General features: G+C 41.3%; 1 protein-coding gene across 2 annotated transcripts in view; it reads left to right on the top strand.

Annotated features, from left to right (window-relative positions):
* MARCHF6 (membrane associated ring-CH-type finger 6) overlaps positions 1-26,305 on the top strand; it is a 75,575-nt gene that overhangs the window by 29,405 nt on the left and 19,865 nt on the right. For both annotated transcript variants that reach the window (XM_042997573.1, XM_042997571.1), the window contains exons 6-20: positions 2,006-2,174; positions 4,877-5,066; positions 6,704-6,765; positions 7,506-7,538; positions 8,708-8,759; positions 11,906-11,964; positions 13,238-13,318; positions 13,547-13,615; positions 13,695-13,769; positions 15,087-15,221; positions 17,189-17,308; positions 18,349-18,449; positions 20,930-21,067; positions 21,665-21,869; positions 24,882-24,951. In XM_042997573.1, coding sequence (XP_042853507.1) covers positions 2,006-2,174; positions 4,877-5,066; positions 6,704-6,765; positions 7,506-7,538; positions 8,708-8,759; positions 11,906-11,964; positions 13,238-13,318; positions 13,547-13,615; positions 13,695-13,769; positions 15,087-15,221; positions 17,189-17,308; positions 18,349-18,449; positions 20,930-21,067; positions 21,665-21,869; positions 24,882-24,951 — 1,559 coding nt within the window. The remainder of the gene's footprint in view (positions 1-2,005; positions 2,175-4,876; positions 5,067-6,703; positions 6,766-7,505; positions 7,539-8,707; positions 8,760-11,905; positions 11,965-13,237; positions 13,319-13,546; positions 13,616-13,694; positions 13,770-15,086; positions 15,222-17,188; positions 17,309-18,348; positions 18,450-20,929; positions 21,068-21,664; positions 21,870-24,881; positions 24,952-26,305) is intronic.

The raw sequence follows: 26,305 nt of genomic DNA, 5'->3' as shown, positions 1-26,305 counted from the left end.
ATTTGGGTGGGCTATTCAAAGATTAAATTCACATATATCCATAAAAACTCCATGTGAATTTTGAGTACTTGTGGTAGTGTTATAGCAGAATTCTCCCCAAAGCTCAGAGCCGTTGCTTGCCTTACATTGGCAAGCTCCCCTTTTCTTTCTAACCTGATTGGTTGGTGAGCCACCAGAATCGCCTTTGAGACACTGCTGATTAACGAGAAGAACACCGAAGGCATGAATGGGGGGGATAGTCAAAAGAAATTGTAAACATGGTTTGGTTTCATAATTCCATGCTGCCTTTTACAGTTTGAAGAATTGAGCCAGTTTTCCTGAAAGCAATTTTAGCTAAACTACTTTTTTTTTTAATGAGCATTATTTAATTTTCTCTATAAGATTAATTTTATTTCTGCAATTTTACTTTAAATTTCTTAATATTGTAGCTGCTGCTTATATATTCTGTAGCTAAGTTCTCCAGATCATCTCTAGGCACAACATACTAAAGCAGTTAATTACTGCTTTAAAACATACTGCCCCCAAAACTTACTGACTTAAAACAACAGTAATTTTGTTTGCTCATAATTCCGGGGGCCAGCAGTTTGAGCTGAGCTCAGCTGATCAGTTCATCTGTTGGGCTTGCCTCAGTTACTCATGTGTTGCCCTGGGTTCGGATGGTCTAGGATGGCTCTGGCTGGGGTGCCGTGGTTCTCTTCCACGTGGCCTCTCATCTCGCAGAAAGCCAGTGGGGCTTCTGTAGGTGGTGGACACAGGGCAGCACTCTAAAAGAGTGAAAGCGGAAGCTCACAAGCTGTCTTCTAGGCGCTAAACTCAGACAGCCTCTCCTTCATCCAGGCAGTTCACAGAACCAGCCCTGACTCTAGATAGGAGGGAAAAGAACTCTACAAAGGGTTTGTTACTGTTTAAAACTGACGTCAAACAGTTGTTATGCTTATTGCTGGTGACAAGTAGAGAGTAGAGAAGGGGGTGTTTTAGTCCCAAGCTATCAAAGTTTTAATAATCTGAAGGGTTCCTTAGCTCAGGAGTGGTTAGCATTCGTCTTTTGATTGGGATATATTCCAGATCATATCTGTGGGCCACATCAGTTCTTTAAGTTTGGAGCTTGTAGGCTGAGATTGCTCAAATGGATCCTTCTTCAGACTTTCCATGGAGGAAAAAAGTCATTCCATTCTGATGGAAGATTTTCCTAAGGCCACCAAGATTTTTGAGTTATCCTTGAATTATTCTGAAATCAGACGTAGGCTGGGGAAGGACAAGCCCTTTCAGAGAGGGAGTGAACAAAGAGGCCTTTGGTGTCATGATAATGTATTTTCATGTACGACTGTAAAGGAACCGTAGTGTCTTTCTGAATTGGTTGAGGGACTACCGGTAGGTTTGCAGTTGCCATCAAAATTCGATCTGCTTTCTAAGTGACACTTGTCTAAAGTGCGTTACAGACTTTGTCTTATACGCTGCATAGCGAGTATCTCTCGGCCTTTCTTGGGCATTGTCATTAGGCCTTTCTGGAGGTGCTTCTGTCCCTTTCTATTTTACTGGTTATCTTCATGTGTGTGGGTCTCAGCCAACCAAGTTTGTTAAACTTGTGTGTAAAGTAAGGATAAGGAGAGTCTCCCTGAGGGTTGGACAGTCACTCACCTCTAGTAAATTACGTGTACGTTCGGCTGCTTTTGGTTTTTTGCTTTTTGCCTGCCTGTTTCTAAGCCATGTTCATAGAGAAGCTAGGTAGCTAAGTTCTGTGTAGTTCTTATGTTATTCTTTGCTTATTAAAATAAAAACACACATAGTAGAAATGTAGAAAAAAATATATTTGGCCAACTTATAAGATAGTTAGAATTTCACCATTCTCAGAAGTAATTCTCAGAGGCTGATTTCACCCAGAAGATGATGACTTCTTTTTCTGGCCATTCTTCTGACATTTAAGTGTAAAATGAAATGTTGTTACCTTTGTTTTCTTAATTTTAAGTGTTCTTTGGAGTAATTCTCTATAATTTTTTTTTAATAGGGACAATTTATTGGCGGATTGTTTGCAGGGTTGTTTCGTGGTGACGTGCACGCTGTGTGCATTCATCAGCCTCGTGTGGTTGCGAGAGCAGATAGTCCACGGGGGGGCACCGATTTGGTTGGAGCATGCTGCCCCACCCTTCAATGCTGCTGGGCACCACCACAATGAGGTAACTCCCTCGCCCCCGGTGATTCTATCTGAGTAGGACGTGGGAATTACTGTCACCTTCTGAGACCTAAACCCTTGACTCCTGTGCCCCTCATTCAGAAGCGGGACAGTGAAAAGGTTTGGGAGAAGATTAAGGGAGAGGCAAAAAATCAAAAGAAGGCTACTTTTCCTTTGCCTCTTAATTTTCTAGTGAGATTGGGAACAATGGTGAGGGTGTACCGAAGCGCTCTTGCACTCTCTTTGCCTGGATTTACTGCTTAACGCTGGCCTGGAAGTTACCATGTGTACTTCCTGGATATGATGCTGATGTGCCGCCTGGCACTAAGGAGGCTGCATACCTCCTTGGTTCATCAGTTTCTTCGTACGTAAATTGCTTGTGTTTCCTGCTCCCAGTAGCAGCATTACCAAAAGTAGAAAAATCGGAACCCTGTTAACAGTCTGGTGCATTTTCGCTGTTTCTTGATGAGAGATGCCATGCTTAATGTTAGATACAGGAGCATTTGCTGGAAGTATTAAGAGAAAGAGGATGAGGTAAATGATTTTTAGTGTCTTGCTTGCTGAGAAATTTTGGGGCTGACAGTGTCAAAATATTAACTACTTACGTTCGAAAACTACTTACACTTCATACAGTTTTATTATGAAAAATTGACTCTAAGATACTCAGAATGATAATTAACAACTTAATTTTTCATTTAAGGACCTTCTGTGTCAGTGTGTAGCTCGGTCTCCTCAAATTCTGACATTCTTTTTAAAAAAATCTTTTTAACGTTCATTTATTTTTGAGAGAGAAAGCATGCAGGAGCATGGGAGGGGCAGAGAGAGAGGACAGAGAATCTCAAGCAGGCTCTGCACTGTGAGTGCAAACCCCAACCTGTGGCCTGAACCCACGAACTATGAGATCGTGACCTGAACCAAAGTCGGACGCTCAACCAATTGAGCCACCCAGGTGCCCCCAAATTCAATCATACTTTTTTCTTTACAGAGTTAAGAGTGTAACTTCTCCTAGCAAATCACACATGCAAGATGTGAGACTAGAAAGAAAAGATACTTCTTATGTAGCATTACTACATTTATGGTCATACCTCATATTTTGAAGCATTTAATGCAGTTTTTTAAGAATCTTTATGGACTCCATTGGGGTTCAGTGTTTTCCTTAACTGTAGCTGTGTCTTTGCATTTGGTCGGTAGCAGAACTTAGTAAGAGCCAGAGGAGAATTCATGCGGGAACTGACAGCGTCCATATGGATAGGTTCACCTACTGAGCAGGAATTAGACACCTTTTCCTCAAGTATTTAACTGATAACTGAGAATTAAGTTCTAGATCTGTACGGGTGTAAACGAATAGGTAATGAGTAAAACTATTTTCGTCCCTGAGATGGTCACTGAAGGCAGTAAAGAAGAATTGCCACCCTTTCCCAGAGTTGGTTGTGGGGTTTGAGTCTCCTCATGAGCTGCCCCCGCCACCCTCCAGGGGAATCTGAGTTCTCTTTTCCCAGAGGTGAAGAATGGAGTTGGACGGGTACCCAAAGACACTAAGAAATAGAGAAATTCAGAATGATCAAATAAGGTCACCACCAAATGAGATGGTGGCTCAGGAGCCAGAGGTCATCCTAATAATGGCTCCCCAGGTCCAGGTTCCACCAGAGCCTTCTGGGCTTCCCCCGGATGGCCTTGATGAAGACTGGAACACGTTGAGATCATTCCGTTGAAGGAATCCTCCCAACCCTGTAGCCTCCAGGAAGAGGTGGCAGCTGGGCTCAAGGGTGTCCTCAGACCTCTCCAGGATCTTGCTGGACAGTGGCTGAGACCCAGTGTTTACACAGAGGAACAGACTGGAGATGCTGGCGTACGAGTAATTCCAGGTTGTCTTGCCTGAGGAGCTCAGAGCGCAGGTGCAGGGATGGCAGCCTGGGGCCAGAATCCCTGGTTGAGTCTCATTGCTCCTTCTTGCTCAGCCTGCATGAGAAGTAACCAGAGTTCTCTTGTTGCAAGATCTGACTGCAGTCGTGGGAAGTCTAACCTTGGTTTTCCTTGAGTTTGCCTTTGACTAGTTGTAATAATAAATCAGAACTCAGGTCTGGATCTCTTTTGGCTGATGCAGCTCTGTTTCCTGAAACTGTGAACTCCAGCAGTTTCTCTCTCCTGTTGTTAAGACAGTCAGCCTGCTGCTTATTTTTACTCTGCTGAATGCCTCCTTTTTTGCCTCCTTTTGTGACATGTTTTAACGTACTGTTTTTATGTATACAAAGGGAATGTTGCTTTAACTTTCTGAATTCTCCATTCTTGCTTTGCTGGCATGAATAGAAGCTTCTGTAACCACACCAGTAACTCATTTGGGATGTGCTTGAAATGTTAAAGTTTGGTCCTCAAAAAAAAAAAATGTTTAAAGGTGAAGAAGGATTATGGAATCATGCGTTCAAAATAGCCAGCCAGATTTGTTAACCCATTTCCTGTGCTGTTTTTGTGAAATCCCTAAATTGTACTGAATGAATATAGACACTGTGACGTGAATTCACGCTCTTATATACTGAGTTGATCCAAAATCAGATACTTGTAGAAAAGGTGACTTTGAGAGGTGTGTTTTGGAATTTTAACAGTGTGTGTGTTTATTAGTTTTATTTTTTTAGCAGGAAGAGTGCTGTTTGGAAATAGAGCAAAACTGAGACAAGTTAGCTAAATTTCTGGGCTTCTCTGTCACTTTAGGCTCCAGCGGGAGGCAATGGTGCTGAAAATGTGGCCCCTGACCAGCCTGCTAACCCGCCGGCCGAGAACGCGGTGGTGGGAGAAAACCCTGATGCCCAGGACGATCAGGCAGAAGAAGAGGAGGAGGACAACGAGGAGGAAGAGGACGCGGGCGGGGAAGATGCAGCCGATGCCAACAACGGGGCCCAGGGTAATGGCCGCTGGCCCATCCTTCTGTTCCCTCCATGACCATGAACCCACTTCCAGCTTTCCTTGAGGAGAAGGACTAGAATTTTCAAAATTTTATGGGCTTGGAGTTGTATTTCCGGCCTGTTTTTACTCTGTTTTGCAAACTTGCATTTCTGGATATACATACGTGTAATTTTTTTTTTTTTCCTGTGAAGCAGGGTACATTTTGTGTTTTATTTATGTATTTAATGTTTATTTTTGGGCGAGTGCAGGTGGGGGAGGGGCAGAGAGAAGGGGACAGAGGATCCGAAGCAGGCTCTGTGTTGACAGCAGCAAGCCTGATGCAGGGCTCAAACTCAACGAGCCACGAGATCGTGGTCTGAGCCCAAGTGGGATGCTTTACCAACTGAGCCACCCAGGCGCCCCACGTTCTGTGTTTTAAAATCCTGCTTTACGTGGGAGTTTTTTTAGAATGAATAGGAAGAAGTTACTTGTAAGTTGTAGTAGATCCTAGGTTGTTTTTTTTTTTTAAAGGAATTTGATACAGATATACTTTATTCCTTTCCATTTCTATTAAGTCAGCACAGCTTTTTATACCAAAGAAGAATTCTTGAGGTGTACACGGCAGGCCAGATGCCATTAAGGAGGCCATTTCTCTTCTTTTCTAGCAGTTTGTGACTCCAGAAAGTTAAGAAAATCCAAGACTGTGCCCGCCAGCCTGCTATATCGCTAGCTCACCACCTCCATTTCCCCCTCTTGCCCCAGAGTTTTCCTGTCAAGCACCATACTGTGTCTAGGCCCACTTGACATTGCTGACATCAGAGTGCCTCCCGGGCGCCGGCACTCGGGTCCCTGCCTTCATGGAATTTCTGGTCTCTGTGAAGAAGCAGGAATACCCAAGTGAACAAGTACCTCGTTACACATTGTGATAAGTGTGCAGGTTGCTCTGAGGATGCTCTTGGGAAAGACCCTTTTTAAGTAGGTTCTCCGGGTAGCTCAGAGTCGGTGACAGCTGAAACCTGGAAGGATGAGAAGCGAGTTGGGTCATGGGAGCAAGGGCCTTCATCGGGAGGGGCGAGTGTGTGTTCAAAGGCTCTGAGAATGTGGCCCTGCATTCAGGGCACTGAATGCAGCCTCCATTTCCCTGTCTCGGTCCAGCACAATAGCTCCTAACGAGCTGCTGTTCTCTGCTCTCGCCCCACTGTATTCTCACTGCACAGAATGTTCCTAGTGCCTCCTGCCTTAAATTCTTGTGGTTTCTCCGTTGTACTAAAGAAGAAAACATAGTCCAGTTTTACCTTCCCCGCTTGTATGATTGGACCTCTGTCTGCCTTTCATACTGTCTCTTCTGCCACCCTCCCCCCGTGAAGACGTCTTGTCCCCTGCCTTCCTCACCTTTCTCAAGTTTGCCAGATTCATTCTGGTTTAGTTCCTCTCTTTCACATAATCGTATTTATTGCCTTTCCAACACTTCGCCACAGTCTAAAATCAACTATGTATGTGTTTCATTTGTTTATATGTGTTCTTCCTGCCTAACAGGCAAGTAATGTGGTTCAGCTTCTCATCGCTGGTTTACAAAACACCAAACTAAAAGAATGTGTTTTATTGTTTGTGGTTCAGGTTCCATCAGTAATCTTTAAATGACAATTATATTTCCAGATGACATGAACTGGAATGCTTTAGAGTGGGACCGAGCTGCAGAAGAACTTACGTGGGAAAGAGTAAGATTCTTTCATGCATTCTAGTGTTGTTTTTAGTTATTTTAATTATTTGAGAAAGAGCACAGGGCAGGGGCAGAGAGAGAACCCAAGCAGTCTCCTCACTGTCAGCGCGGAGCCCAATGCAGGGCTTGAACTCACGAACCGTAAGATCATGATCTGAGCTGAGATCAAGAGTCGGAAGCTTAACTGACTGAGCCACCGAGGTGCCCTGCATTCTAGTGTTTTAACCTGAAACTGTGTTTTAAAGTCAGCCATTTTTATATTTATACACTAATTTTGTAGTCAACATTTGATGGAGACTGTGAACTTTAATTTCTAGAGAAAAGTAATGTATTATTTGTGGTGAAAATATTAAAAATATAATCTTATTACTGACTATTTTTCTATTTTCTGGCCTTTAATACAAACACGTTGTGGACTTTTGGAAAATGAAGTAACAATTTAAATGAAGTATTATTCCGATACTGCAAGTTGATAGGTCCTGAAATCTTGACTGGCTCCATAGCTAATGTAAGAAGTAAACCCAAGATGGAATTGTTTGATTTCATAATCATAAGATTTAGAATAAAAGGAGGCCCAGATATAAAACTCTAGTAAGTTTTTTACTCGAAAATGGTAAGCTGTTTTAGAAAGTAGTGGGTAAGGATTATGTTTACAGATAATTGAAAATGAGCCTTTTTTATAAATAGAAAAAAACTCCTGTTGCATCTTTAATTCATGTATATTGTTATTTATTTTAGATGCTAGGACTTGACGGATCACTAGTTTTTCTAGTAAGTAAAGCCAATATTTTTTAATAATAAGAGTTGTGACTTAATTATCTTAATGACTCAGCAGTTTCAAATTTACAGTATTATGTGCTGGCTTTTTTACGCTAAAGGTCAGCATGCCCTGTGCCTTTTGATTACTTGATATGTTGAAGAAGGTCTGTTTTGTGTATTGAAAATATTGGCAAAGAACAAAGGTAATAGTATTTAAAAAGGTAATTATTGATTACTTGATTTTTAGAAAACAAAATGAAATACAGAATTGTAGTTAAGAAGAACTTGATCTTTTTTTTTTTTTTTTTTTGGTCTTTTTAAACTTTGCAGTATATTAATTCATGCCTGAACTGGTGAAAATAGAGCAGCTTTGCAGTGTTCCCGGTGAGAGGCCCATTTTCATGTTAGGTTTCCACTGTTTGCCAAACCTCACCTATCTTCTTTACTTACTGGTAAAGAGTACAGCTCAGAGGTGAGGAATAGTTCCTTAAAGGAGAAGTGATGCTCTTTTCAGGTTCTGTAATATGAAATCACTTGGGATTTTTGAGTATTAAGGTGACTTTAGCTGCATGGGGAAGATTCCCTACTGCCTCAAACAATCATGTAAGGTGACAGTCATCTTGGAGGTGCTAATACGTAGTAAGTTACTGTGGGGGTGGATGAAGGGCCAAGAGGGAATGAGTATTCTAAGACCTCCACTGAGAAAACCGGGGTGCCATAGGGAAAAAAGGGACCAAGGAAGATCAAATGACCTTGCAGAAACCATGAGAACAAAATGGGCAGCGGAAAGAAGCACTGTGCAGTTTACATTCATAAAAAGTTCAGAATTAATGTGATTTTTCAATTTTCCTCCATTTGGAAATTTTCAGTGTCATCTGATTTAAACGAAATCTGGGTATTTTTTGTGAGAATCTGTAATTTGTAGTGGCTTCTTTCTGAAGAGGAAATGTTTATAGATTGATTTTTTTTTTCCCTACATGTAACATTATGAACTTGAGCCTTATTAGGCTTAATTGTATGAGCTATGTAATGAAAAATAAGTTGCACATAATTTCTGAAATGAAATCTCAACATTCTAGAGTGAAAATTCCAGTCTCCTAACTAAGTGGAGTAGTCTCGTTAGACATATAGTATGAACATATAGAATTGAGTATGTTTTATTAATGGCTCTTTTCTTTTAGGAACATGTCTTCTGGGTGGTGTCTTTAAACACACTCTTCATTCTTGTTTTTGGTAAGTGGTGTTTATACTGTTATTTATGGTAATAAGATAGGAGTTGTTTTTTTGGAGCCTTGTTATGGGTTTTGTTTTTGTTTGTTTTTAAACACAGGGACATACGAAATGGTTTCAGATAGTTATCCTGTACTGGAAGGCCCCACCCATACAGATAACTTTTCTTTCCTAAGCGACATTGACTATAGTTACCTACCATCTCTGCTTCTTTGGGGCATTTCCATCTCTTTTTATAGAAGCTGGTTTTAGACTGACTTGAGAATAGGCATCATCCTGTCTCTGGAACCAGTTTTGTGGTGATTATCTGTGTGTTCTTCCCTTTGGCAGAAGATCTTGTTTTCCTCTCTCAGAGTCCTATCCGAGGCCTTCCCAGAGACCCTGGCTTGGGAGCTGTCACCAGAGGTGGATATAGGCTTGAGGAGAAAAGTGAACCTTTCCCAAGTGTGAATTTCCTTTAGAACCAAATTCCAGGAAATGCAAAGTCATTTCCAAACACTTTGACAACTGCAACCGTGAGGATTTTGTGACAACACATGAGTCCCTCCTGTTGGGAGTGATTAGAGAAAGGAAGATGGGTGAGGAGACAGAATTCACAGGTTTTTCTGCTTTGAGAAAGATGTAATTCCTGCACCTCTCAAGGGAAAGGAAGTGGAGTCTGATAGAATCAGGCTGTTAGATTGTGCTTTGATTTGTGTCTCATAGAGACACCTCACGCTACACATCTCTTGATAGGGCTGATCTTTGAGAAATTCCTTCTTTCTGCATGTGAGTTACCCCTTAATTCTGCTAAGGAGGGGCAGTATAGATTTCCCAATGTTCTTACACTTTATTCTAAGTTATTCGTTTTGGGTTGCCAACCACGTTGTGACTCAGAAAGCAGTTAGGCCTTCAACGGGAAGTGTTGAAGTGTTGTGAAAAAGACATTGAATGTGTAGACTTGAGAATGAGACAAAAAACTAATTTCTGAATATCATCTATGAAAGAACAAAAAAAATTTAAAGGTATCTTGTTGAAACAAAATAATCTTGAAAAAGTTCCATTGATTCTTAATTTTTAGTAGCTATTGAAGATGGTGCAAATTGATAGGAAGCTCATTCTTTGTTTCCTTTTGCGAGGGTTGGGGTGAGGGGGGTGGAAACATGAAAATGAAGATTATTCTGCATACATTCTTCATTATGTAAAATAATTGATACATACATAGAGTGTGAAACTGTTCTGATTCTTTGAGAGAAAAAATGATGTGTAGATTTTGTCTTTGTTCTTGCAAGAAAAGCTTAATGCTGAATTAATGTTTGGAGGAACAAGTCGCCTTTAAAACATGAATTATAGTGGGGCACCTGGCTGGCTTCGTCGGAGGAGCGTGCAACTCTTAAACTTGGAGTTGTGAGTTGAGCCCCGCACTGGGTATAGAGATGACTAAAAAATAAATAAACTTAAAAAGAAAACATGAATTATAGAAACGGGAGCACTCACTTATGTAAAACAAATCTAAGTAAATTTTTTTTTAATCCAGCCTCTAAGCTTACGCTATAAAAAAAGTTGTCTTCGTATAAAACCTGTATATATTATACTTAGGATCTTTTGAAATGAACCAAGAGGTTTTCCTCTTCTTAGGAATATACTTTTCCTTAAAGGTGAATGGTCATTGGGATTAAGCACACTCCTATTTCTTTTCTACTTTAGTTGCTCTGTTGGAATTTTCCACCTCCATTTTTGGACTCTTATGGTCATGTACTTTGCAGAATTATAGCCTTATTATGCAGCTGTGTCCTAGTAGAAGGGAATGATACTGAGAAACTGACCTTAATTTCAGGATATTTATCTGGTAGTTGCTGTGTAATTGGATAGAAATTGTTAACAATTGGTGCTTCTCAGGAGCCTATTTGAGTCATCATCAGAGCTGGGTGTGAACAAAATAGGAAAAATTCTGCATATAGTTTTTTCTTACTCTTATAGGAATTTCTCGTGCTTTATAATACACGTATTAGTAAAATAATGTGTATATGATTTATAATTTTAAATATGTTGGGAATACCTGTTCAAAATAATTTCTACCCATGGAATATAATCGATTAGAGAGGTGTGGTGGCCAGATCCCTGTAGATTCACTCTTTTGTCTTAATGATTGAGTCCCCTCGTGGCTTCCCTAGTAATCTGTGCTGCTCAATTAATTTTGCCATAAAGAAAATATAATTACATTTTATTAAGAAAAATAAAATTGTATTAACATGACAAGAAATACTTGAGGAAAAGAGACTATACAAATTTTTATTATGAAAATTTTAAGGATATTTTCTCATTCAACCATAGTGTCTATCACACTGTACTAAATTAGCAGAATTTAAGTTTTTTTTTTAACAATCCATCATATTAAAAATTCCTAGATTGTCTCCTTAAATGTCATTTTACAGTTGGTTTGTTTGAGGATGAAAATAAGGTGTACACATTAGTTTTGGTTGTTAAGTCTTAAGTTTCTTTTGATCTAGAATATTCTTTGCTCCTTTCTGCTACTTCTACCCTATTTTGCCATTGATTTCTTGAACAGACTAGGTCACTTGTCCTACATTTGTCTGATTGGCTTCTTGTTTGCTGTCTACCACCTTGCTCCTTTGTCTCTATTTTTCCTTTAAACTGGAACATTTAAGTAACATCATAGTTAACCTGAACCTGTTTGTTCAGAAGAAGCCAGACAGGTGTGCGGTTCTTTCCCTCCAATTATCAGTTTTCAGGGTAAGGAATTGATGTGCTATTTCCATGGGTGATGAAAGTGTTTTTTCTTCTGTTGCTTTTTGTCCTTTTGCGGTTTTGTTTTTGGCTTTCCCCTTTTTGGGTAGTATGAACTCGTGTATTTGTGAAGCATTCAGTGTGTTTCCGTCAGTTTGGTCATTCTTTGATGCTCATATTGTCCTTTCATGAGACTTCATGATGGTTCCTGGGTCCTTTTGCCATGAGCCTGTTCGACTTTGGTATCTTTGTTGTTTTCCGGTTATAGAGAATGTCCTTCCCAGGCAGTACATTTTTGACCCCAGTTCTGGAATCTTTCATTTCTCGAAGAAGCTCTGGTTCCTTTTAGTGTGGGTTGACACTAGGAGTGTTCCTTGTTTTGATTTTGAAGTTTTCATTGAGTTTTTTTCTTCCCTTTTTAGCATTTTGCCCTTACCATATTGGTCATTTCTCCCTTGTTGGTTTGGGATTTGAAGAACACGTGAGTATAATACTTTTACAAGCTTACTTTCATTATTTTGCCCCAAATTTGATATTTGTTGAGTAAATGATAGTGTTGTAAAGAGTTACTTCATTTCTCAATTTGCCTTCCACAAAGGAATAGTTATCCAACATTATCTCATTCTTTTTCTTTTTTAAACTAACAGAGGCTCAAGACAGTGTAGATAATATTGCCAGCTGAGGAAGATGTGCTCTGAATCCCATGATGCACTCATGTCTTTCTTCCTGTTGGGTGGGCCAAAGGCATGCTACTGGAAAGTTTTCGTACAGGATGATTTTTGACCTGTTCCATTAACTTGTATGCTCCCTTCTCTCCCTTTTCTTTAGCTTTCCCATAGTGAATTTAGAAAAGTAGCAACATACCAGTCAACTTAAAAAAAAAAAAAAAAAAGGATTGGTCTGTTTTGGAATGATAGGCTATAGTGTTTTCTAAAGAATTTGTCTTAATTTTGACATCTCCATGTTTTTAGAGGTAGATAAATATTTGGATGGTCAACTACAGCTATTTTGTGGAGTCTAGTGACTATTTTGTGTAGGGGTCTATTTTGTGAAAGATCTAGTCTTTCAAGGAAGAGCTGACCTATCTGGAACGTTCTGTTCAATTTGTGTATGTAAATCCGGAGAGCTCAGATTCTGAAGCGTTCTGAAAGGGCAAAGAGATGCATTTCAGTGTTTAATTGCAGCTCTGCTTCTCGCAGTTGAACACACTTGAAAGGTTCACATAAAGCTTTGATAAATTTGACTTTCCAAACTATCACCACTTGCTGTCTGAAATTCAGGAACCCCAAAGATTTGTCACTGCCCAAACTTTTACTGTCTGTAAGTTGAAAATGGAAGGGATTTGGAGAGCAGGGGAAATGTACGTAGTCGCTCCTCGGGGTGGGAGGTGAGGGGCTGAGACGGACCTGGCCGGCCGGCTGCTCGGGTGGCGCGCTGCTGCTTTCTTTGCTCAGCCCTGGGCGAGTCCGCCTCAGGCCAGAGTAGAGACCAGACTAGTGTTTTGCAGCAGTTAATTTTGTAAAATTTAATTCACTCTGCTTTTATTTTGTCTGCTTGAGTAGAGTGTTACTCTTTGATTTTACCTCATCCTTTCATAATATATAGCGGTGGGAGAGTCTGGTTTGCAGAGATGTCATTCAGAGGGGATTTTATAGTTGTTTTACAGCTTTTAGTCTGCTTGGATTGTTCATACATTATTAAACTGGGATGTAGGCCATATGGTAAAATTAAATTCTATTTATTTTTATTTCCAGGTGCAAGCATCTCATTTTGAAGGTCTAATCACAACCATAGTTGGGTATATACTTTTAGCAATAACACTGATAATTTGTCACGTATCCTTTAATTAACTAACGTGGGTATTCAGTGATGTGATTCATACCAAAGACTTGTTCCTGTTAATGACAAAACTGTTTCTTTTCTCTTGTCCTTTCAGTAAAAGCTGTAGATATATGTAGTGAGGATGAGGACAGATAAAGTATGAAATAAATTGTCAAATAACATTAAGTGTTGCCTAAATAAGTATCTGTTATGCTCAGATTTTCCTTGACTAGATGCTGCAGGGCTTGGCAACTCTTGTTAAATTTCATAGGTCTCGTCGCTTGCTGGGAGTCTGCTATATCGTTGTTAAGGTAATTCCTGTTATAAGTTAAAACCAGAAGTGGCTTCTCCCCATTTGGATGATACTGATGATCTTTGTTTTTACCAAAGGTCTCTTTGCTAGTGGTGGTAGAAATTGGAGTGTTCCCTCTCATTTGTGGCTGGTGGCTGGATATCTGTTCCCTGGTAAGTTTGTTATTCATTATCATATGACCTGATAAATTAAAAGCTTCAAAAAAGGAGGTCTTTAAAATGAATTCCTTTTAAAGGAAACTCAATAGGATAGTAATTTGCTTATTTTTTCTGAGAATGAATCATTGTGGAGTCTTAATGTTACTAGTATTTGTTGAGTACATGATTTTATTTGAGGCTTTGTGCAGATTTTTGATGTCCGAGTATTTTGACTGGAACCTTTCTAATAACCAGTGGAGAAGTTTTGTACCCATTTTACTCTTCTAAATTTTACAGTAATGCTGAGACGTTACATATATAAAGAGAACAATCTAATAAGACTATCTTTGTTTAATAAATTCAACTTTAATCATTTCTTTTAACTAAGATGCTTAGTCTTGATTATAATTAAAAAAAATTGTTTTTAATATTTATGTACTTTTGAGAGAGAGAGAGAGCGCGCATACATGCGAGCAGGAGAGGGGCAGAGAGAGAGGGAGACACAGAATCCAAAGCAGACTCCAGGCTCTGAGCTGTCAGCACAGAGCCCGATGCGGAGCTCGAACTCATGAACTGTGAGATCATGATCTGAGCTGAAGTCGGAGGCTTAACTGACTGAGGTGCTCAGTCAGCTCAGGACCCAGGTGCTCCTTGATTATAATTTTTAAGGCTGCCAGTGATAATCACGTTTTGACTTTTCAAAAATATTTTGTGTGTAGAAAAGCACCCATACCTTACTATTAAAACTTGTCACGAATGCAGACCTGTAACCAAGGAAAGAAGGTATCGTTAACCAAAAATGTGTCTTTCACAGTAGCAGCATTAGTAAAGTGTGTTTGTTTTGTTTTTTGTTTTTTGTTTGTTTTTTTTTTTTTTGAGAGAGACAGAGACAGTATGAGTGGGGGAGGGACAGAGAGAGGGAGAGCAAGAATCCCAAGCAGCCTCTGCACTGTCCGTGCAGAGCCCGACACAGGGTTTGAACCTATAAAACCACAAGATCATGACCTGAGCTGAAACCAAGAGTCGGACGCTCAGCTGACTGACTGAGCCACCCAGGCGCCCCCGCATTAGTGAAATTCTTATTCGCCAATTGGTTTATCAGTCTTCCTTCTAATATTTAAAACCTTCAAGGGTCATTATCTATCTTTGAAATAGGATCCTGTTTTATATCAGTTATATTTCTGTCATACCATGAAATGACATTTAAAGAGCTGTAGTCCTAGAACATCCTAACCCATACACGTAGTGATATATTCACTTCCTGGAAGATGGAGATGTTAATTTGGCAAATGTGAGTGGTACAGATCTCTCACTTGTTCCGCTTTGATTTAGGAAATGTTTGATGCTACCTTGAAAGACCGAGAGCTGAGCTTTCAGTCGGCGCCAGGTACTACCATGTTTCTGCACTGGCTGGTGGGGATGGTGTACGTGTTCTACTTTGCCTCCTTCATTCTGTTGCTAAGAGAGGTAAGTTCTCAGGGAGACGCCAGCACTGTCCCTTTAAGGAAAGGACTTTGTTTTAACCACGTGTCCTGACTCATTTTCTCAAGGATTTTAGTCTAAGAAGGAATAGCTGATAGAGGAATTTGGCTTTATGTCTTTAAACCGTTTTCAGTCATTTGTCTCAAAAACTGATAAATTTTAATATTTCTGCGTATAGTTAACGAGTTTGAAAGATGAGTAGATCGAGGATAAAACTACTTGTTTTACTTGGTGTCTTTTGTAGCCATCCTCTCCTACAAATTCTTGAAATTTTATGTGATGTGAGTCTGACTTGGACTTCGTTCAAGGAAATATAGTGCTGGAAATACCCAGAGGTTTTGCAGGATCACGATGTAAAGTTTGTAATCAAGTACATTAAATACGGAATCACAGTGAGGGTCGTTTATGACTGCAGTTCACTTGCCGATGAGTACCTTCACTAGTCCCGTTTTTAGAATACGGTCTTTCCCGATTTGAAGAGAGTGAAAGTAGGGCCAGTATTTGATTAGTATACGTCATGTGCAATCATTCTGATGCGGTGGGCAGTGTAAAAGTGAGTAATTTTGACAAGCGTACTTGCTGCTGTGCATTAGTCCCTCACATGTTACCGCATAGTCCCTCTGCGCCAGACGCGGTGCTGACTGCTGAGGTAATAGTGAGAAACAGAGACACGATTCCCGCTCTTTCCGATTTTATATCCTGGGAAGGAGGAGAGGCATCTGACAAGTCCGCTTACAGCAGTGAGAGTGGTGATGGAGATGCACAGGGCCGCCGGAGGAGGCCGACTGATCCAGTGTGAATGGCCTAATGCTATCCTGGCGTACATTGTGTTTTGGGAAATTGAGGCATTAAGGAGGGGGGCTGAGGTCAAAATGTTCTCCTGAATCATATAGTGTAAGTTCGGTAAATTCTACTTGCAAATAAAACTTGTATTCTTTCTTTGAAGCAAGTGATTGAGACTAACTTAATCTATTCAAAACTGTATAGAACCTCTTAATTACACTGTTAAGTGATAAACTGTTTCACATTGAAATTTTTCATCTTCTCAGTGGGGTGGTTTTTGTGGTGCACAATCCTAGAATTGGGGTGTCAGATGAAACCTTAGAGGTCAGATACCCCCTCATTTGGAGGTTGGAGAAATAGAGTTTGGGCAGTGGAAATGCTTTACACGTGCTAACTCCGTGAATTTGGACCACTTGAGACCACTACCTAGCCTCGCCCATTGCCCCACCACCCACGGCCTCTTGGGTTGATGATTTCCACTGAGAAACGGAAAAAGGATGTAGACAGTAAAATGAAAATGCTGAGAGTTTCTAGCTCCTCTCCGGAGTGTGAGGCTGAAATCAGATCTTGTATTAAAACATTTATAAATTGCAACATAATTCTTTCACTGGATGACACAATATAGTGACAGTTCCTTTATTTTTCTATTTTCATTTTATTCATTTTAATGTTTTTAATTTATTTTTGGGAGCGAGAGAGTGAGCGAGCGAGCAGGGGAGGTGCAGAGAGGGAGAGGACAGAGGATCCCAAGTGGGCTGCACGCCGACAGCAGAGAGCCCGGTGCAGGGCTCGAACTCACGAACTGTGAGATCATGACCCGAGCTGAAGTTGGATTCTCAACTGACTGAGCCACCCAGGTGCTCCTATAGTGACAGTGTTTGAAAACAACAACAACAACAAAAAACAACTTATTTTTTATTTTGGAGATTTAGGTTTCTTGACAAATTCTACATTTTTTTTTTCATTGAATGATTAAATGGACATCCAGCAAAATAGTTTATTTCATATAGATTCTGATTTAGGAACTTCTTTTCATAGGAAAGCCATGTGAATTTTCTGGGACCCATTTTATTAAGTTTTAAAAGCTTACTTTTCTGTTGATATTTTAGCTCATCTACAGAGTCTGAAGACATTGGTGAGTATTCATAGCATTTAAAATATATTTGCAGGTACTTCGACCTGGTGTCTTATGGTTTCTAAGGAATTTGAATGATCCAGATTTTAATCCAGTACAAGAAATGATCCATTTGCCCATTTATAGGCATCTCCGAAGATTTATTTTGTCAGTGGTAAGCATACCTTTTTATTGTTTTTTGAGTAAAGTGTGCTACCCTTTTGTATTGTTTTGTGGGGGTTTTTTGGCGGCGGGGGGTGCAGTCAGGGGCTGGTTAGAGTGGATACGTTGAGTTATTTATGTTTAAGTTGGTGGAAGTTAGTTGTCAAACAGCTGTTCTGTTGGTTGTTTTGATAAAGTAATTAAAATGTTTACTAAAAACAACATTCCCTAGTTCTTTAGTAGTATAATTGGTTGCCAAATTATGGCTTTTGAATTACACTTCATTTGCATTGGAGCAATGGAGATTCATTAATAGTTTTTAAATTCAAAAAACTCTAAACAGAAGTATCTTGAAGTTTCTGTCCCACCTGGAAGAAGAAATTACCTAGTTAAAGCTAAGTTTTTTTAAAATAAAATTTACAGGGGCGCCTGGGTGGCGCAGTCGGTTAAGCGTCCGACTTCAGCCAGGTCACAATCTCGCGGTCCGTGAATTCGAGCCCCGCGTCAGGCTCTGGGCTGACAGCTTGGAACCTGGAGCCTCTTTCCGATTCTGTGTCTCCCTCTCTCTCTGCCCCTCCCCCGTTCGTGCTCTGTCTCTCTCTGTCCCAAAAATAAATAAAAAAACGTTGAAAAAAAAAATTTTTTTTAAAAATAAAATAAAATTTACAAAGCAATATGGTGCCTTCCGGAAACTTTTGTAGCTATTAATATGGGTCACGTCTTATATGTGGTTTATTAAGTTGCAGATGATTCTGATCGTTCATTGTAAGTTTCTGACCCTCTCTTCACATACCGTGCAGTGATTATCCTTTGTGGCTCCTCCTTGAGCCTTTGTGTCCTAGAGAGAGAGAGAGAGAGAGAGAGGAGCACCCTTCCCAGGAATGCATTCTTTCCACAAAGTGACCCAAGTATATAGTCTGTGGAGTGAGAACACTCTGGGCCGTGGGTGGGTATAGACACTTGGATTGCATCCTGGCTGGGTGTGTTCAGAAGTCTGTTTGTCTCTCACAGGAATGGTTAACAGTGGTGTTCTGCCTTTTTTCTTAACTGCAGATTGTCTTTGGCTCCATTGTCCTCCTGATGCTTTGGCTTCCTATACGTATAATTAAGAGTTTGCTGCCTAATTTTCTTCCATATAATGTCATGCTCTATAGGTGAGTTTTTGAAATTTAGAAGCTTTACTAGTTTAGCTTTGTTGATAACCTAGAGTGTATACATTTAAAACATTCATTTCTTAACAGATACCGGAAATCATTTGATACTTGAGTTTTGCCATTTTAGATCGTATAAACATTAGTTTAGCAGTTGCATTTTCCAAAGAAAGACTTATTTTTATGCAAATCAAGTGTGCTTTGGTTCAGCATTGAAATGTTTACCGTACTTAATGACACCATGTTAGCCGCCATCATTTTTGTATGAAAAGCACATCATAAGGAATGTGTAGCCATAGTTATATGTTTAATTGTAGATTAAAATGAAGAAATAAGGCTTATGGATGGAAAATCTTTTTCATTTAAAAGCCTAAGTCACCTGGAAACTTAGTCTCTGCCATTCCCCCCCCCCCCATTTCCTTTTTTCATTGACTTGCATCATCCTTTCAGTTACCTAAACAGAAGGCTGCTGGGAAATTGGATTTCTTCCTCAGACTTCTAATTAGTCTTTAAATATCGTTAAGTCTTATTTTTAAAGGTCTCTTATCTAATCCAGCTTGATTTACCACTTCCTTAGTTTAGGCTTTCCTCTTGTTCTCCATTTATAGCCCATCCTTACTTAACACCCTGCCTCTTCCTCCATAATCTACATCATAATATCCGGGTCATGTGCAAGGCTTGGCATAGTCTCATGTTGACTTTCCAGCATCCTGTCCCTGCATTGTCTGACTCAAATTCTGCTCTCCAACCATGCTCCCCTCCGCTCGGTCTCCCTAAAACACCTAGCTATTCCTTGTCTTCCTTTCTGTTTAGAATGACCTTCTTCCTCATGTTTAGCTGGAACCCTTTTTGTTATCTTTACTCAAAATCCAAATTAAGATTTGATTCTCTGAATTTTTCCCTAACTAGAGTAAATCCTCATTCCTTCCTTGTGAATTTGGGTCTGGTTATAGTGAGAACCAGGAAGCTTAGGCTTTGGCTATATATATTGTTAGGATAGACCCATTTTGGTAGTCAGTTACACTTAGAAGTTTAGCAGTTTTGGGCCTGTATAGCAGTATTTAGTCCATTCTTCCATTAAAAAAAAAAACAAAACAAAACAAGGGCCCATTGTATGTCCAGTCCTTTTCTGTGCACTAGGTATGTAACAGTGAACCAAACAAAATCAAGACAATTCTCTGCTCTTGTGGAGCTTACATTTCAGTGAGGGGGAGACACCCCTCAAAATAGAATATGTAGTATATCTGGGGTCATCAGTACTAGGGGCTTGGAAGATGAAGCAGAGAAAGGGGATAGAGAGAGTGGCCAAGATGGGGTTGTAATTTAGAAGTGACTGATGAGGACCTGAAGAGGTGACAGCTCAGGAAAGCCCTGTCGGAGCTGCTGAGGGATGAGCCATATGGGTTCCTGAAGGTAGAGTGTCCTTGCAGGGGGTGGGCAAGTGCGGTGACATTGGGGTCCGTTTGAGGAGTAGCAGGGAGGCCAGTCTGGCTGGGGTGGAAGAAGGAAAGCATGGTGGTTGGCTGTGAGGTCAGAGAAGTCATGCAAAACCAGATCCTACAGAGTCTCGTAAGCCACTGGAAGCATTTTGGGTTCAACTTGAGCGATTTGGGGAGTTCTTGAAACATTTGACCAGAAGAGTGATCTGATACAGGTTAGTTAAGAAGCGTCACCGTGGCTGCTGTGATGAGAAGAGACTGGGTCAGGTGGCCAGGACAGAAGCGGGAAGCCGGCTGGGAGGATGGCGCAGTGACCTTGGTGCTGAGGTGAAGGAAGTAGCAGTGGAGGTAATGAGAGGTGGTGAGATTTAGGGCATTGCTAGGATCCAGTCAGCAGGACTCCGGCTGTTTGAGTTGGAGTGAAATAAAGGCAGTCAATGACCTGAGCACCTGGAAGGATGGAGTTGCCATTTACTGGGATGAGGAAGGCTGTGGAGGAGCAGGATTAGAAGGGAAGAGTGGGAATTTGGTCATGGTCAACTGAAGACGTCTCATGTCTGTAGGAGACGTTGAGGTCGCACTTTGGATACAAAGTTAGGAGTTAGGGAAGACGTCTGAGTGGTACATAGAAATTTACCGCAACGTAGAAATTTAAGCCACACGAGTGTGCATTCATCCAGAGAGCATGCACACGTGAGAGAGGACAGAGCCTGGGGCCCTCCGTTGTCTTCGGCTCCCTGAGCTAACAGATCTAGAAGGGCGTCCAGTGAGAAAGCGTTTTGAGGACCAAGGAGTACCCAGTTGTGTAATACGCCATACAGCCAGTGAGGTGGGACCCAGACCTGACCATCACATTTAACAACACAGAGGTCACCGGCGACCCTCGTCGGGACTGGTTTTGGAGGATTCAAGGGAGAATGGGGGAGAGGTGATAGAGACAGCGTCAAGGAGTTTTGCTGTCGTCCCATCAGATGTTTAGTATGATGCAGTTACGATGGAAAATAGAGTCGCGCTGTAAATCACAGCTGTTTGTCATTGTCCTAGTGATGCTCCAGTGAGTGAACTGTCCCTTGAGCTGCTCCTGCTTCAGGTGGTCTTGCCGGCGTTACTTGAACAGGGACACACGCGGCAGTGGCTGAAGGGGCTCGTGCGAGCGTGGACTGTAACTGCTGGGTACTTGCTGTAAGTAGGCACTTGATGACCTTTCTGACAAAGTACGTTCCGTGCCCCACTCAGGAGATCGGAGTTTGAAGAAGAGACCATTTGGTGATATCTGCAGGTACATAGGATACTTACTTTGTTCAATTCTTCGTCTTGCTTATTTTTCTCATTACTGTACATCCTTTTATAGAGAACGTACGCACGTTTTTACCCTCTTAAAGTTGAATCTTTGTGATTTAAATGTTTTTCCAGAGAATGTGTGGCATTCTGCTGTCTTATTGCGAAGTACGCATTGGCTTGTATCGGATTGAGCAGGTGTCCCCTGCAGCCTCCGCCATCTCATTTTTGCCGCCACGGATGCGCGTTGAGTTCCCTGCCACAATAGGCACAGGCGCTGGACTGAATTTTCAGGGTGTTTTGGACACGAATAGTAAATTTGGAAAAGTTTAATTTAAAGCAGGTACCAGCGTTTAGGCCAGAATGAGGGGATTAATAGTGCTGTGTATGGATTCTGCTTGTACGTTTTCTACCTTAAGGAATAATAAGAAAGTACGTCTCCTGTCTGCTGTTTTATTCTGATCTGAAGAGAGAATTTTTATTGATGTAATTTTTACACAGGGATCTGCATTCCTATTTATTGGGAGACCAGGAAGAAAACGAGAACAGTGCAAACCAACAAGTTAACAATAATCAGCACGCTCGAAACAACAATGCTATTCCCGTGGTGGGGGAAGGCCTGCATGCAGCCCACCAAGCCATACTGCAGCAGGGGGGGCCTGTTGGCTTTCAGCCTTATCGCCGGCCTTTAAATTTTCCACTCAGGGTAGGTACTAGAAGACTTAGACATGGGGCGCCTGGGTGGTTCAGTTGGTTAAGCATCTGACTTTGGCTCAGGTCATGATCTCGCAGCTCATGAGTTTGAGCCCCATGTCGGGCTCTGTGCCGACAGCTCAGTGCCTGGATCCTGCTTTGGATTCTGTGTCTCCCTCTTTGTCTCTCTGCCTCTCCCTCACTCACAGTCTGTCTCTCTCTGTCTCTCAAAAATAAAAAAACATACAAAAAATTAAAAAAAGACTTCACCAGAAGTCAAGTTTTTTCCCAATTTCTATTGAGAAATTTGCTGCTGTGGCTGGTGCTAGGAGCAGGTAGTCCTCTGTACAGAACTGTCTCGCAGTCTCCTGAAAAGAGCCCCCAGCTCTCTCGTTAGCAACATGATATGTGTAAACCTAAGGTAAGTTGATCAGATCTCATAAGTGGCTCACAGTGTTGGGACTCCCTATGCTGCTGCTCCCTCTGCTGTTTGAAAGGAGCAGTGTTAAAGACCCTGGTGAAAATAAGAAATTAACATTATTGATATATTTCAATTATGTGTCAGAGCTGAAATGGGCATTTTAATGTTTTCCCTATTTAATATTCTTCCTAACGTGGCAAGATTGAGTAGTAATCTCATGTTTACATCTGTTGAAACTAAAGAACAGATTGGTTAAGGAAGTGTCTTGTCCCAGCAAAACTTTCCCCCAGCCCCCACCAGAACTGTTCCTGACAAGGGTCGCGGTGGCTTTTGTTTCGTTAAATCCGATGGTCAGGTCTTGGTCCTCACCTCGCTGGCTGGATAAGTAACGTGTTGCACTTTTGGTCAGTCCTTACTCCACGAAACGCTTTTTCAGAAAGCATTCAGGAATCTTCAGGGAGGAGGTGATGCTTTTAAGTCTCTAAAGTTAGGCCAGCCAGAGAATAAAATTGGAAGTGGAAGGGCATGCCAGGCACATGCCAAAACACGAGGCAGGTTAGACATGGTAAGTTTGGAACTGCAGGGAATTAAGTGGATCTAGAGGGTGGAGTGGTGGGGGGGGTGCCTGGGTGGCTCAGTCTGTCTGAGTCTGTCTGACTTTTTTTTTTTTTTTTTTAATTTTTGTTTTAATGGTTTTTTTTTTAATGTTTGTTTATTTTTAACAGAGAGAGAGAGAGTGGGGGAGGGGTGGAGAGAGAGGGAGACACAGAATCCAAAGCAGGCTCCAGGCTCTGAGCCATCAGCACAGAGCCCGACACGGGGCTCAAACTCACAGACCGTGAGATCATGACCTGAGCTGAAGTCGGATGCTCAACTGACTGAGCCACCCAGGTGCCCCTAAATGTCTGACTCTTGGTCTCTGCTCAGGTCTTGACCTCAGGGTCATGAGTCCAGGCCCCGTGTTGGGCTCTGCACTGGGTGTGAAGCCTACCTTAAAAAAAAAGGAGGGGAGGGGGCGCCTGGGTAGCTCAGTTGGTTAAGCGTCTGAGCCTTCATTTCAGCTCAGGTCACGATCTCAGGATTTGTGAGATCGATCCCCATGTCGGGCTCTGCGCTGATGGCATGGAGCCTGTTGGGGATTCTCTGTCTCTCTCTCTGCCTCTCTCAAAATAAGTAAATAAGCATTTAAAAAAACAGAGGGTGGGGTGGGGTGTATGCAGGTGAGCGTGAGCAATGGGGGAGTCGTGAGAGATGAGGCTCTTAGGCAAAAGGTACTTTCCGGCCCAGATGAGAGACAGTCGGTGGGAGTTTCTCAGGCAACGAAGGCCGACAGGCTCCTCTTGGAGTGTTATGGTGGTGCTTCTCCGTCTTCCCTCTAGAGCTCTCCCTTCTGGGCCTGGTGAGGGAGAAGGCCAGCAGCGGATGCTCCTCTTCTGCCCCGGGGGCAGCCACTTTCCTCTCAGCCTGCTCGCTTCTCATGCGCACATGTCTGTCCAGGAGCCTCCGCTACACGTGACAGTTCACATTTAAACTTAATTAAAAGTAAATACAACTCGCGAGGATGTGGTGTGATGGATGTGTTAATTACTTCACTGGTAGGAATCCCTTTACGATGTGTACATACAGCGAATCACGTTGTACACTTTAAATACATCACGGTTTTGTCGGTGAGGGGAAAGTGCATTTCTAGTAACAGCACGCGCAGAGTAGATACAGTGTGGCCGTCACCGCCTGGTGACCCCACGTTGCGTGTGCTCGGCCGCTTGTGCCAGCGCAGGTTCCGTCATCGGTCACAGAGAGGTCTAATTAGGCAGCACTGTTAGAGAGGAAGCTTTCCTTTTCACGAGAACTTGTTTTTTGAGAATGTGATTACAAGGTGAGTGTTGGGGCACCTGGGTGGCTCAGTCGGTTGCATGTTCAGCTCTTTAGCTCAGCTCGGGTCATAATCTCGCGGTTTGGGAGGTTGAGCCCTGAGTCAGGCTGTGTGCTCACTGACTGTGTGGGGCCTGTTGGGGAGCCTCTCTCCCTCTGACCTTGTTGTCCTGCACATATGGGCACTCTTTTTCTGTGTCTTTCTCAAAATAAGTAAACTTTTAAAAACGAGCGTGCACACACAAGTGGGGGAGGGACGGAGAGAGGGAGGCACAGAATCCGAAACGGACTCCAGGCTCTGAGCTGTCGGCACAGAGCGCAACACAGGGCTCGAACCCACAGACCGCGAGATCATGACCTGAGCCAAAGTTGGACACTTAACCGACTGAGCCACCTAGGAGTCCCTAAGTAAACTTGTAAAAGAAATGGTATGTTTTTAGTTTTAATTTGGAAACATGTAAGCTGATTGTGTCTTACTTTATGCTGATTACAAAATATACATCCTTATTACTTGCTGATGTATCTGATTGTCTGAAAATAGACACTTACTTTTAGCTGAAATTAGAAGTAAATTTACCTAAAATAAAAATCTTTTTGTGTGAAATGGAAGGAAACCTGGGAATAAAAGCCATTTCTTCTTACTGGGAGGATTATTAGGACACATTGAGGGGTGTCCTAAAATATGTTGAGCACATTTGAATCCCTTATGCCCTCTTACGTTTTGCCTTGCAGATATTTTTGTTGATTGTCTTCATGTGTATAACCTTACTGATTGCCAGCCTCATCTGCCTTACTTTACCAGGTATGAGCTAATGACGTGAAAAGATGCTTTGTATCTTCCATCAGGTATAAACCTGAAATAGTTTGCCCCTTATTTTTGATTGATTATGGGCTATTGATCTCTTTAGGACTCTCCATCTCCTTGGAGTCATTTGTCTTAGAACAGAGGGGGACAAAATCGAGGTATAATTTCTGATTCATTTTTAGAAGTAAATTACATATGGGCACTCAGTTTTCTTGGACATAGTCTTTAAAAAATCACCTGTGTGGCTTAGGTCATTTTTTTCAAGTCAGTCTTTCGACGTTGATCACGTTTGCCCTCACTGTATCTTTCCAGTCCGCTGCGTCTTGTTGCTAGGCACCTTTATGAAGCCAGACCGGTTCCCTTTATTGTCTGGTGTTCACAAATACTGATCTTCAAATTTCAGCTAAACGACATTTCTTCATCTGACAAGTGAGATGCTGTGGATGAATATAGTAGTTTGTCATGCTCTGCAAAGGTCAGGAGTAAATGGGAGTCGAGCCCAGAGCCAGTGACAAAGTCTCAGGAACAGCTTGCTGCCCCCAACCTCCCAGTTAGTGTTTATAGCAAGCCAGAAAATCCTGATTCTTACTGATCTATGTTAGCCACTTAAATAATCATTAAGTGGAAGATACTTTTCATTCTTACAAGTACATAAATGTGTATTGGCTTAGTATCTCAAGTATAGCACTGCTTCTATAATGTTCTAAATCTGATTTGTATTGAATACTTGAGTTTTTCCATGAGGGCTAAGGTCAAGGAACAAGTAGGAAATTTAGTTTTGAGTGAGGTTTTTAAAAATAATGAGAATATTCTCTAATCTGTAGGAATTGTGATTTAACTTAAAATGGTAAAAATAAAGGTGGTGTTTTTTTTTTTTTAACTGCTTCTGAATAATAAACTTTGACCTTTAGAACTATGCTCGTAGAAAGCTCACTACTCCTCCTATCACAGCTCTCAACAAAGTCTGATTAACGGCTGGGTGCAACATAGTAAATACATTGCTGAGAAAAGTTGGGTTTTGAACTTCGGACAGTTTTACATTTGTGGTTTTAATGTTCTATTTTCGTGTCTTTATCAGAAATACTGAAAAGTTAAAGGAAGGAAACCTTTTAGTATCCAAATTTGTTAGTAAAAGTACTTTAATTTCACTGAAGATTGTTAACTAAATATTCCCCTGTTAATCTAATCTCACTATGGGTTAGTTTTCTGTAGCTTCAGTTCAGCTGATGATAACTTAGTACAAACTAAAAATTTTAACCCTGTTCTCTCAGAAACACTTAAGTAGAAGTGTGTGAAGTATAGAATAGAAACGGGCCATCAGATTTTTAAAAACCACCCAACTATAAACAAC

The sequence above is a fragment of the Panthera tigris genome, chromosome A1 (genome assembly GCF_018350195.1).
Source record: "Panthera tigris isolate Pti1 chromosome A1, P.tigris_Pti1_mat1.1, whole genome shotgun sequence".
NCBI lineage: Eukaryota > Metazoa > Chordata > Mammalia > Carnivora > Felidae > Panthera > Panthera tigris.
Note: the sequence above shows the minus strand (reverse complement) of the source record. Positions and strands in the feature narration are given on the sequence as shown.